This window comes from Canis lupus, chromosome 31 (assembly GCF_003254725.2).
Source record: "Canis lupus dingo isolate Sandy chromosome 31, ASM325472v2, whole genome shotgun sequence".
NCBI classification, from domain to species: Eukaryota; Metazoa; Chordata; class Mammalia; order Carnivora; family Canidae; genus Canis; species Canis lupus.
This window is the reverse complement of record NC_064273.1, coordinates 25,752,202-25,765,625: the sequence shown is the minus strand read 5'-3', so window position 1 is coordinate 25,765,625 and position 13,424 is coordinate 25,752,202. Positions and strand designations below refer to the sequence as shown.

The 13,424-nt window shown below is 37.5% G+C and overlaps 1 protein-coding gene across 1 annotated transcript; it reads right to left on the bottom strand.

Annotated features, from left to right (window-relative positions):
* Positions 1 to 2,880: 2,880 nt before the first annotated feature.
* LOC112661818 (keratin-associated protein 13-1-like) lies at positions 2,881 to 3,414 on the bottom strand. The gene has a single exon (XM_025449937.3). It carries the CDS (start codon positions 3,391 to 3,393, stop codon positions 2,881 to 2,883), a length of 513 nt encoding a protein of 170 aa, XP_025305722.1. The 5' UTR covers positions 3,394 to 3,414.
* Positions 3,415 to 13,424: the final 10,010 nt, after the last annotated feature.

Sequence of the window (13,424 nt, the reverse complement as noted above, 5' to 3'; positions counted from 1 at the left end):
TGGTTGAGCAATATTCCATATATATATGTATATTATACACACACTATAAAATTTCTCTATCCATTCACACATACATAATATATATATAAATATACACACACACTATATCCATTCACACTATGACTTCTCTATCCATTCACACATATTATATATATGTATATATATATATATATATATATATATATATAATATACACACACACATACTAAAACTTCTCTATCCATTCATTAGTTGATGAACATTTGTGCTTTTTTCATAATTTGGCTGTTGTTGATAATGCTGTTATAAACATCAGGGTCTGTGTATCCCGTTGAATCTGCATTTTTGTATTCTTTGGGTAATTACCTAGTAGTGAAATTCCCATATCATAGCATAGCTTTATTTTTAATTTTTTAGGGATCTTCCATACTGTTTTTCAGGGTGGCTACTCCAGTTTGTGTACCATGCTAATCTAATCAAGCATTGACATGATTAGGAGCTTAATTTCAGTTCATAGGAAGGGGTAAATATTTAAGGTTCTCCCTAGTCCTAACATATTGTTCAGAGTCTCAGTTTTGGTCAAAATCATTGGAAATTTCTAACTTTCATTTGGAGTTACCTGAGCTCATGAGTCTCATCAGCCTCTTTTGGATTCAACAATATCCCTAATCTAAAAGTAGTCACAAATTCTACGACTTTGTTGTTGTTGTTAAAATCTCCCCGACATTTTGGCCATAATAATTTCTGGACATTTTCACATATATTTTCTTTGCTTAAATTTTCTAGACAAAAAAGAAATTTCCAAATAATATTTTCATTTGTAAGTATATTAATTTTTATCTTATTCCCCCTTTAGGAATAAGCTTAAAATTCCTAACCAATTCTTGGATGAAAGATTTATCTTATAATATATTAAAGAGTGGCTAGAATAGGTGAGAAATAAGAGTAAGAGTGTCCAATCACAAAATTATTTTACTTTAAATATCTATTTATTTATGTTAGAAAGCGTAGGGGGACAGGAGAAAAGCAGAAGGAGAGTCTTAACTCCAAGCTGAGTGCTGAGCCCAACCTGAGACTTGATTTCATAGTCCTGAGATCAGGAACTGAGCCAAGACCAAGAGTCGGAGGCTTAACCAACTGTGCTACGCAGGCATCCCACAAACCTATTTTAAAAGTTTGAATGGATGCAATGGAAACAAGAATTATTGCAATTTAAAGTATAATACCCCTAAATAAGTAACCAAAATGTGGGACACTTGGGTGGCTCAGCGGTTGAGTGTCTGTGTTTGGCTCAGGGCATGATCCCAGATTCCCAGGATCGAGTCCCATATCAGGCTCCTTGCATGGAGCTTGCTTCTCCTCCCTCTCTCTGTGTCTCTGCCTCTCTTTCTGTGTCTCTCCTAAATAAATAAAAATCTTTTAAAAAAAGAAGTAAAGAAAATGTAATACCTCTAAATGATTGAGGGGCAGTTACTTAACTATTTTTAACCATGTTTGTTTTTCTCACACTGTATAAAATCTTCAATTGTAAGTTAACCAAATTTCCATTCATTCCTTGAATATAAAAATAATTTTCAGTCTTTTCTACTGTGCTTATTTTATTTCATCTGCCCAGATTTCCCCTTTGCCCCTTCTAATACTGTTATGTCTTTGCAATTCTAAACAAATTTCACCTTTTAAGATGCTATGGGACAGGTATTCTTTATGAGTTCCTTATTCTTTCTGCATCTCCCTTTTCTTGCATTTAACATAACAGATTCATAATGGGTATCTTTCTCCAAGAGCTGTTGTACAGCTTAAAGAAATAAGGTGCAGGCACATTTACTAAACATATGTTAACTCTTTTTGTTCTCAGTTTTAGGTTCTTTATCAAAATCTATTTTTGCACTTTGTTATTCCTGAAAATACTTTGCCTGAGATAACAGACAATATTACCATGAAAAAGAGAAGTAATATTTCCCCATTTTTTGTTGAGATACACATTAAATCATCACTCCTGATGGTATCAAATGTTAATTATCTTTTAGTTTGAAACATGAGTAAAAACCAAGGTGGAAATTATCCTTATGATTTTAGATTCTTCACTCAAATTTTGTGGTATTGTTCATTACACATATGGAGATAAGACCATGTTGAATACTCATCAGTGAGATGCAGGTGTTTATCACTTTTATCAAGAAATGGTAGGTGACTTCAAGCAAAATAACTTAAAATTCATACATAATCATTTTCATTTGTCTTCTATTCAATTTTTCTTTTATGTATAAGCCTTACCATATAAATGTAAATATTATTTTTGTTCTCTGCATTCCTTATATAACTATAACTAGTCTGCTGCATTATGCTTGTTGGTGTTCCCACATCTTGTGAGGGAATCAATTTAATTCCTGAGTCAAATTTCAATTCATAAAAGTCTATGTACTTAAAGAATAGTTTACTACTACTTGTAGTTAAAGAAAAATATCTGAGGTCCCTCAAAATTCAAATCCTCAATTTCTTAGGATTTCAAAATATTTCCAGGTGCATATTGATCTTTTAATAATATCATCATTATCTATCACAATCAAAAGCCTAGTCAAGAAATAACTAATAGCAACAATAAACATAGCTGGTTATCAGAACTAGTAAGTTTGTTAGATTATAATGATTTGGCTTTTAATATAATTTTGAAAGAAAATCCAATAACAAATTTTATCTCCAATGCAGACTTTAGATTTTATTTTCAATTAGTACATTAATTACAGAATTTTTCAAATAAAGTCTGTCAGCCACTATTTGGGGCCAGAGACAAGGTGAAGATTTGATAATCAAAGATCTTCCTGTAGGTGACAGAGATAATAAAGATTATGAGTAAAGGCATTGGTGAGATTGGACAACAAGATTAGAAATTTAATAAGGTGATCAGAAGAAGCCAGATCCACATGTTGGTCTATAACAAGAAGGCTGACAGCTCCTAGAAGCCAAGTAGGTTGAGGGGCAGAATCTGGATCCATTGCCCAGAGAAGGGAAGCCACAGACTCTGTAACTCATGGGTCTTAAACCCTGGGATCCACAGCCTGAGTAGCAGCTTCTGGATCCATAGCTCAGGGAACGGCAGCTGCTGGACCCCAAACCCAGAGATTCAGAGCAAGTCGTCTGGCAGGGACTGCAGAGCGTGGAGGTCCTCGGGCGGTAGCAGGACGTCTGGCAAGGTCTGGACACCACACAGGATGTCTGGCAGCTGGTAGGTTCACAGCAGGTCTCCTGACAGCCACTGTGGAGGGAGGAGCCCACCTGGCAGGTGCTGGGAGAGCAGACATCAGTGCGGTAGACCAGGTTGCTGGGGTGGGATGAGCCACAGGAGGAGCTGGGATAACGCAAGTATCCCCCAAAGGAGCGGGAGGAGAAGTTTCCAGAGCAGCAGCTGTAGGACATGTTGGCAGGAGATGTGAGTTCAGCTGACTGACAGAAGATTCTACGTTTGAATATATCACTACTCCTCAAGTGAGGCATTTATATACTCTCAGGAATGGGTGTGGCACTTTACAGGGTCATCTTTTCCAAATTTGGAGTCCCTCATCTGCATATGTTTAATGCAGTAGTCCTTTTTGTAATTGGAGTTCACTACCTCTCTTCATCTTTCGTTTATGGGTTCACTCATTTTGTTTTTACAGCTCTACTGTCAATGAAGTAAATCTATGTTACAAATGCTATGATGGTGTATAATTAATATCTACTCCATCATGGCCAGGGAAGCCCCTCTGATTTTTCTGGTCATGACTACTTACATGTGCTCAGCTTTGGCTGAGGAATGCTTTCTTCCTAGGGTGGGGATTACAGTGCAGTCATCTCCCTTTTGTGTCAGTAGCTGAGAAGCAGAAATCTGGTCTTAAGGAACCTTCTAAAGATTGCTCCTACATCCAACCATTGATTCACTCTCTCTAATATAATTTTGCATCTATTACTTCCTACTAGAAATGCTTACTATATCCAATCTAGAGGGCTGTTATAAAAGTAAGCCAAGAGGATTGACAGAGACAATTAGAAGTGGGCATAATCCTGATCAAATATGTTGTAAAAATTTAGTCTTTAGAAAAATGAAATCTAATCCAAAGCAAGATGAGACCAACATGAACACATGTGAAGAAAACTGAAGTAGGAGATGCTATTGAGATGAAATGAGGAAACAAGGGACAGTGGTAGAGAGAGGGACAAGACTGTCAAGATTTTCTTCTACCCCATTGGGTGATTTATGAATATTCTACTTCTTAGTTCAGTCATATCAAATTGTTTCAAAATGAACTTAATTCATGACTTTTGTGCAATACATTTATATGTGTGAAACATTGTGAGGGCTACCCTCCCACAATACCTCAAAATTTTGAATGTTCTTTGAGTATTTCCAAGGTCATGGCAGATCCTATAATTTTCTTCCTACTTTTGGTACATGCTTCTGTCTCAGCTTTCTTACTAGAGGGGATCCAGGTTATATGAATCTTGAAGTTTATAACTTGGGGGCACTTTTTTTAAGAAAAAGAATACACCATTATGAACATAATAGTAGATAAAAATATGAACACTAATTTAGAATAAAACAATATTAATAAATATAAATTACAAGATGACAAAAACAAATATCACAAAATCAAGACAATAATATGATATCATCATAATCATTACCATCATCTATAACATTTCGTCTATTTTTATTGGCTACATAGTCTTTGATCACTTTTACATATGACAATAATTTTATAAACATGATTTTCTTTACAAAGAATAGAATAGAATTCAGGTTTTCTTCTAAAATTATGAATCAAAAAATTATTTTTGATGACACAGAAAAGTTCCTTTCAACATTACTATTTATTATTAATGCCACATCTATAACATCCTGTATAGTTTCTTCTCAGTTGGTGCTTCAATCCTGGGATTATGATTATCTCAGTCTGGTGTCCCTGATTCACCTTCTTATCCCAGTCTGCTGGCCCTAGAGGTTGTGGACTTATGTAAAAATTAGCTATAGGGATGCCTGGGTGGCTCAGCGGTTGAACATCTGCCTTTGGCTTAGGGCATGATCCCAGGGTCCTGGGATGGAGTCCTACATCAGGCTCCTTGTCGGAGGCCTGCTTCTCCCTCTGCCAATGTCTCTGCCTCTCTTTCTGTGTCTCTTATGGATAAATAAATAACATCTTTTAAAAAAATCAGCTACAAATGGCTATGGACCCTTGGTTTTAGTGATCTATCAGGTAGCAGAGTAATGTCTTGGTTCTAATCCTTCTTCTTAAAGTCAAAACTCTCTGAAGTGCTGAGGTTCATCAGGTTGATTCTAGAGGCTAGAGGTAGTACAGGCAGTTTTCTGGATCCACCCAGAGCTCCAGAACTACTTCAAGGGCAAATAATTGACTCTCAGACTACAGCAGCACAACTGGAGCAGTGGATTCCTCCAAACCTCCCTTGGAAAAAGTCAGACAAAAGACGACCCTCCCACGGAAGCTTCATTGGGTTAAATCTGTCTCTGTCTTCACTTAAGTTGCTCTATCCAAGATGCTTGAACATGTGCTGGTCATGTTCTGTCTGAGATATCAGGGACTCATGTAGAGTGCCCAGGTCTCTCTTCAATATACTTTCCATGGAAATGTCTCTGCCCAGAGCCCTAACTTAACTTTCAGTAATTGTATTGTTGTGATTTGTTATTGTTTTTGTTATTTGCCTCTGGTCCTCTTTAACTCCAAGTTTTTTTTTTTTTTTTAAAGGAAAATATCTGATAGATTTATCACATTTTTTGAGTATATTGCTGTTTCCTGCCAATTTCAAGATGAATACACCAATGTAACGTACACCAAAAGTCAATTATGTGGTATCAGGCACTCAGAAAGTATACTGCTATGGCTTAAGGATTGAGTTGCAACTCTATTTGAAAAAACTACAATACAATTCTACTGTATGTGCTTAAATTAACAACTTTTCCTCAATGTAAAAGTAGGTTTCACTGCAATTTTACAAAAGAAAACACTGTATATAGGACTTCCATAAGTCCAAGAAATGATGAAGTAACTTGATTCACATCAAACAAATACTTTTAAAAAGTTTATGTTATGATCTTTTAAATTTCTAGATTTTTTTTCCTAACGGTTTCTAGCCACTGAGATAAAAGCGCACTCAATGCTGTGAACACCATGCCTTTCTCAAATAACTGTTTTTCAAAGAACTTCTTGAAAATAGTTGTCTTATCACAAGTAAGAGTGATTTTTGCTCACTGGAGATAGGACTTTATTAACCAAAATAATAAAGTCAGCAAAATTTGTCTATGGTGACACAACCTTTTGGCTGCCCTCACAGGCACACAATGTTGTCCTCTTCCCTATACATCTGACCTTCCTCACGTCAATGTGATAGTGTTGATATCAGCTGAAATAACAAATCACAAACTCCCAGGTCCTCTACTAAATCCAGCCCACACATGTTTGTTCATCACATAAGCATGGAACCCCCCCACACACAGGTTTTTTTTTTATTAAACTCTAAATTACTTGCCAATATTTAAAAATAAAAAATTCATGCATATATCGATTTCTGACATCTTTTAAAAATTCTGAAAATCTGGCTATGCTGGGATCCTTGCTTGCAGGTGTCTGGAACTCACTACAAGCAGTTCCATTCATAGAGGATGGGCTCTCCAAAATTCCCAAGTTCAGCTACTCCTCTTTATTTTATAGCTATGGGACCAAATTTCAGCTGTCATTAGTCATAAAGCATGTGCTGTCATTTTCCTGTATTAATTAATGTCTCTTTCATAAATAAGTAGAACAAGAGGTAAATTGAGAGGCTTTGGGTTTTAAGATATTTTGTGAAAACAACTTCCCTGTGCACTTGAAGGATACTCTTCTATGTTTAATAGGAAAATATAATGCGTCTGTGTTGGTGGACTGGAATATAAAACACCAATCATGAAACAAATGACAGGTCAACCGGACCAACTCACTGATGCTTATGATCCTCGATTTAAAATACATGCTTGCAGAATTTGACGTGGTTTTTATATACTGGGCAATGACTTAAATCAGTGGTGTCTTACTTCTGAATATGCAACAGAATTAACAAACGAATCATTTTAGAACATACAAACCAATCAGAAAATAAATACACAATTTTATAAACCAAATGATTGTACTCCTCCTCAGGCTGCTCCATATGTGATTCTGATGTACAACCATGGTTAGATTAATGGGTTAACAAAATTAAACTAATTAAATTAAGTTAAATTATTAAACTAAAGGGTTAACATCTAGTCAGGAGCCCACAGGAGATGTCATAGCCGTGTGACATCATACTATATGCCTGACAACTGTAACCATCTCTGTACAGGGATCGTCTTTTAAGAATATGAAGTATAACATTACAGAGAAAAGGAAATCTATTTTCTCTTTATAACGTCATAATTCTATTGTAATGGGCAGTTCCTTCTAATAATATGCTACACCCTCTCTTCTTGCTGCTGTGCAGATATAATAGCTGTTATGAATGCTGTTGTTTGGAAATGTTGAAGATGGATTTAGTAGCATTAATATCCATCCTGCAAGATGCAGCATCCTAGGGTTTGAACAAAGGCTCTGTGTCACTACCCAGTGACATTGTGCAGATGGCCTCATGATGAGTAGTAACGACTCACCATAAATACAGGAGAGAAGAATAGCGATTTTGACAGACTGTGATAGCTAAAATTGGAAAGCAGAATAAAAAAGGCATTTGAGTTAGAAATCAGATGTTAAATGTACGAGTGGAACTAAAATCGTCTGTGGTAAATAGTAGGCACTCTATAGACATGTTGATTGAATGAAAAGGGAAATTTTCTTAATGTTTTCAATGTCTTAAATGAACTAGATATGTCACCTAAGAAAATTATGTAAATATTAACTACTTTTGTGTGTTCTTTCTTTGATTGGCAGCTTAATGAAGGTTGACTATATGTATCTAATCGACATGGAAGTTTTTCTACTCAGATGTCACAGGTCAGCTAAGACCCACGGGCTTAAAGTTTTCCAGATGATATCAAGTCTTGACCTAGTGGAAAGTAGTGAGAGGAGGAGAAAAAGCACAGGTGAGCAGAAGTGTGTGTGTGTGTGTGTGTGTGTGTGTATGCAACGTCGTCTCCTGCCACAGAAGAGGTCTGGCCTCTTCCTCACGGTGGAATATCACCATCTCCTGCCTCATTTCTCTCTTTCCCCAGACTTTACTGACTGAAGGCAGAAGGAGTAGAATATGAGGAAGCAACTCCATATTTACTCTGCATTTATTCACCTAACCTCTGGAAGGTGACAAAGGGTTAGGTGAGCTCTCTCTGGAAGGTGACATAGGGTTAGGTGAGCTCTCTCTGGAAGGTGACATAGGGTTAGGTGAGCTCTCTCTGGAAGGTGACATAGGGTTAGGTGAGCCTCTGGAAGGTGACATAAGGTTAGGTGAGCTCTCTGTTCACAAATTTCCTTCATCTCCAGTTCAGGGGTGGAGGGGAGGGTAGTACCTATGTGGGCATGGGGTATGGCATGGAGAGAAGAACAGGAAAAGAAAAGGTAAAGAGGAAGAAATTATGCCAGAGTACTTCTGGGTTTTCAGAGGCTTCAGTAGAGGGTACTTAAGGTTTCTTCGTTCCCTCAGCTTATCTACCCTTGTAATTAGGTAGGAGCCCTTGACAGGAAGACAGCCTGATTCTCTCTGGAGGGGACCTTTATAGTGCTGCCCAATTGGCTGAGCTTCATTGATGGATGGCTGGAGACACAAACATAGCAGAGGTCCTGGCTTCCCAGTGTCTGTTGAAGCAACTGGAGAGAGTGCCAACATCTGGGATGCCTCCAATCCAGGGTCTTGCTCTGGTTATCTCACTTATTAGTGGAATAAACTGCTTAACTCCATTTACTCATTTTCCCATTTCTGTGCTCAAATTCTATGATGCTAAAATTTGGTTTTTGTGCCGAGAGACTAATGGGCAAGTCTCCCTTGCAAGTTCTGCCCCATTCAAAATAGACTAAGGTTTTGACAGGAGGGGTTAAAGGCTGTAAAACAGAGTTTAGCCTGTGTATTCTTTGAGAAACGTTTATATACAGGTTCCTTTTTTCCTTGTTTGCTACCTTTCTTGATAGTGACTTTTTAACTTATCCTAATACCAGAATTTGATTCATTTTTAGAGGGTTGGAATTTATCTATCTATCATCTATCTATCTATCTATCTATCTATCTATCTATCTATCTATCATCTATCTATCTAGATTTTATTTATTTATTCATTAAAGAGGCAGAGACATAGGCAGAGGGAGAAGCAGGCTCCATGCAGGAAGCCTGATGTGGGACTTGATCCCGGGACTCCATGATCACGCCCTGAGCCGAAGGCAGATGCTCAACCACTGAGACACCCAGGTGTCCCTAGATGGTTGGAATTTAAAACAAACAACATAATCTTAGGGCATTCTGGAATGAACTATATGTGATTACTCAGGATCTTAAACTCCAGTGAGTATAAGTAATGCCTATTAAAACATACATGTCAGGATGCCACCAGCACAGTGCGTGGCTGTATGTGTGTGTGGTGGGGAGGTGGTGGAGAGCACTTTTGTATTTGAGAAGAAGGTAACATGGAAGCTCAAAGCCCCAGTTCTGCTGTCAGAACGCCAGGAAGGTGAACCCTGGCACTATCTTTCCCAGCACTGTGATCTTGTGCCATCAGCTTGAGCTCTCCATGCCTCACTTTTTTTGCTCTGTTACATGGGAAAAAATAGTATCTCTTGCATTGGGTTACTATGAGAATTAAATGAGATAATAATATAAGTAAAATACGGTATTGCCTGGCAATTAGTAAAGAGTACACGTGAATCTTTGTTCAAAGAATCAAAGAAAACACTTCCCAAGTCCTACTGAGATATCAAATTTGAGAATCACTACTGTAAATATCTTAAATACATTTTTATTGCCTGAGTCATTCTTTTTTTTTTATTGCCTGAGTCATTCTTCAACAAAAAAAGGAAGATGTTTATAATTAAATGAGAAACTTGAGACTCCAAAAAGTATGCTTGTTTAAAAATAAGAGCGTAGCAACTATAACCCTATATAGAAAGCACAGCTTTAAACCTTCACGGGACTAATCAACACCACAAAACTCGTGATAATTGACCTCCTAACTTAATGGCTTAATGCTGTGCTCCCATGCTGTGTTTCTTATCCTAGAATGTCCCTTTCTTTCTCATTTCCATACATCCCTTTCTCCCCCTTCCTTCTGTCTTTTCCTCCATCTTTCTTTCACACACCGTTTATCCTGGTTTAGCCTTCTAAACTGGCAATACTGTCAAACCAAAGAAATGTTTCCATTTGTCTCATTCATTAAAGTTGACTCTCCTCTGTGCTTATTTTTAAGAGTAGTTAACCATTTCTATTCATTTCTCTTAAAATGCTTGCAGTTTAATTAGTTTTATTGGTATTTTATTTAATTTTGGATCAGATAGACATCTTTGAATGAAAGGTTTCTTTTTTTTTATAAATTTATTTTTTATTGGTGTTCAATTTGCCAACATATAGAATAACACCCAGTGCTCATCTCATCAAGTGCCCCCCTCAGTGCCCATCACCCAGTCACCCCCACCCCTCACCCACCTCCCTTTCTACCACCCCTAGTTTGTTTCCCAGAGTTAGGAGTCTCTCATGTTCTGTCTCCCTTTCTGATATTTCCCACTCATTTTTTCTCCTTTCCCCTTTATTCCCTTTCACTATTTTTTTATATTCCCCAAATGAATGAGACCATATAATGTTTGTCCTTCTCGATTGACTTACCTCACTCAGCATAATACTCCCCAGTTCCATCCACCGTCGAAGCAAATGGTGGGTATTTGTCATTTCTAATGCCTGAGGAATATTCCATTGTATACATAGACCACATCTTCTTTATCCATTCATCTGAACGAAAGGTTTCTAGTTCCATTTAAAATTTTGGAATCTCAAGGGGCACCTGGATGCCTCAGTCAGCTAAACCTCAAACTCTTGGTTTCGGCTCAGGTCATGATCTCAGGATTGTGAGATGGGAGCCCGGCATGGGGCTTCTTGCCCAGCATAGACTCTGCTTGAGATTCTCTCCCTCTCTCTCCCCTTCTGCCCCTCCCCCACTCATACATGCCTGTGTGCTCTGTCTCTCTAAAAATAAATAAATAAAATATTTTAAAACAATAAAATAAAAATTGGGAATCTCCATGTTATAATGTCTTTTTGATCAAATATGCCCCAAGACACACAATTTCAAGATGATTTGCAAATGAGGCCTTGATGCAACTTTGCTCACAACTGTACATATCTGGTCTCTATAGTCATTAGTCTGTTGCTCTTACAGTGTACTTTAGGAATCCTGAGTTTTTTCATCCTGTCTTAATCTCTCAGACAGAGAGTGAACCCAGAAAGGATGACATTCTTCCTCCGTTACTGGCTTATAGTGGACTTGTGGCAATGTTTGTGAAAAAGAATACAGGCATTCTTAGTACTGCTTGTATTATTTGTATTTCTTGACAATTGAAAATATGTGATCATCACTTCAAGAACCAAGATTCTGCTGCCTGGCACCTTAGGACAGGAAATAGAAAAACACAGTATTTTGTCAGTATGAGACGCTAAGGAGTAGGATGTGGCCAGGCCCTGCAGCATTGCATGGTGATTACTGGTGAAAATAGTCACCTCCATCCTATATATGAGAAAGAAATGATCTATGTCTCTTTAGTAAGTGAATAAAACATATTCAGTCCTGTCTGTGCAAAGGAAAATCAATTTCATTTTAATTAGATAACTGATTAGTGAAACCTCAAAGGACTCTGCTGGGTTGTTTTCCTCACATACCGCACCCAATGGAAAGGGTTTATAAAGTTCCTTAGGAGAAAATTCACTCCAGTTCCTCATTAAACCCAGGGAAAACTGAAGTTTGAGATAATATCTAATCAAAATCTTAAAATGCTTTCCCCCCACACTTTAATGACTACCTGTCCTTGTTATAAGTTAAATTGTGTCCCTCAGAATTCATATGTTGAAGTACTAAATCCCAGTATTTCAGAATATGACTTTACAGGAAGATAGGGTCTTTAGAGAAGCAATCAAGTTATATAGTGAGGTTATGATGATAGGCTGCAATCCAATATGACTATTGTCATAAACAGGTGAAATTTAGGCACAGAGATATTCATACATAGAAGGAAGGATCTGCTGAGACGCAGGGAGAAGATGGATGCATATAAGCCAAGGAGAATCGCCTGGAACAGGTCTTTCCCTCACCGCCCTTAGAAGGAACTAACTGAATGAGAAGAAATCAGAGAGAGAGACAAACCATGAGAGACTCTTAACTCTGGGGAACAAAATGAGGGTTGCTGGAGGGAAGGTGGGTGGTGGCATGGGGTAATTGAGTAATGGGCATTAAGAAGGGCACATGATGTGATGAACACTGGGTGCTATATGCAACTGATAAATTATTAAACACTACATCTGAAAATAATGATGTACTATATGGTGGTTAATTGAATTTTTGAAAAGGAATAAATAAGGATAAAGGAATAAATGAGGAAAATAAAAAAAGAAGGACTCAACCCTGCCAATACCTTGATATAGGACTTTCAGCCTCCAGAACTGTGACATCATGCATTTCTGTTGTTTGAGCACCAGTTTGTGGCACTTTGTCAAATTAATACACTCCATCTGTCAAAAGAGAGTCCTATCTCCCCAAGAATTGAATTACCACAATGATTGGTTCCCTTTGCCCATGCTTATTAAGTTTCTGCTAGCTACCAGGGAACCTTCCAGCCATCCTGTGCCCACTTATGAGTATCCTTCCTCACATCAGTCTTTTCAGGGGATGGGACTGTGAGCTTGGGGCTGTGGACTCTGTTTTCTAGTCCAGAGGCTGTGGATCTGGGACCTTCCCCACTTCTTATGATGAATTGGGCTTCTTTGACACTCCTGTTGTTTCTCTGGGAAAGGTCAGTCACCTTTTTCCTGACCAATATGTGTTCAGAAGTCTATAAACCAGCATGTTGCATTTCTAAGATCTCAAACAATGAATTAAAAAAAAAATTATTGCTAAGGAAGTACTAGATCTTTTAACTCAAGAACCACCTATCCGTTTCTAAGAAATGAAACCTTCAAAAGCCATCTTCTGTCATTAACTGAAGCATTTTAATTCATCAATAATCTATGCTACAACTAGAAATCTACAAATCATTACTTCCAAAATTCTCTCATTCTTCCCTACTTCACTCCCCACTCCCTTTCCTCCTCCTTTCTTAGAACACAGTTAATTTTCTCTACTTTCTAGATCATCTCTTTCTAGTATGTCACAAAGGAATAGAAAGATGTTAGCTTATTTTACAATAATTTGCTTAACTTAACAGGAATCCAGCTCATGTTTCTATTTATTTACTTCAGTGTGTTTATGTATCATTAATCAGTTTTCTTTT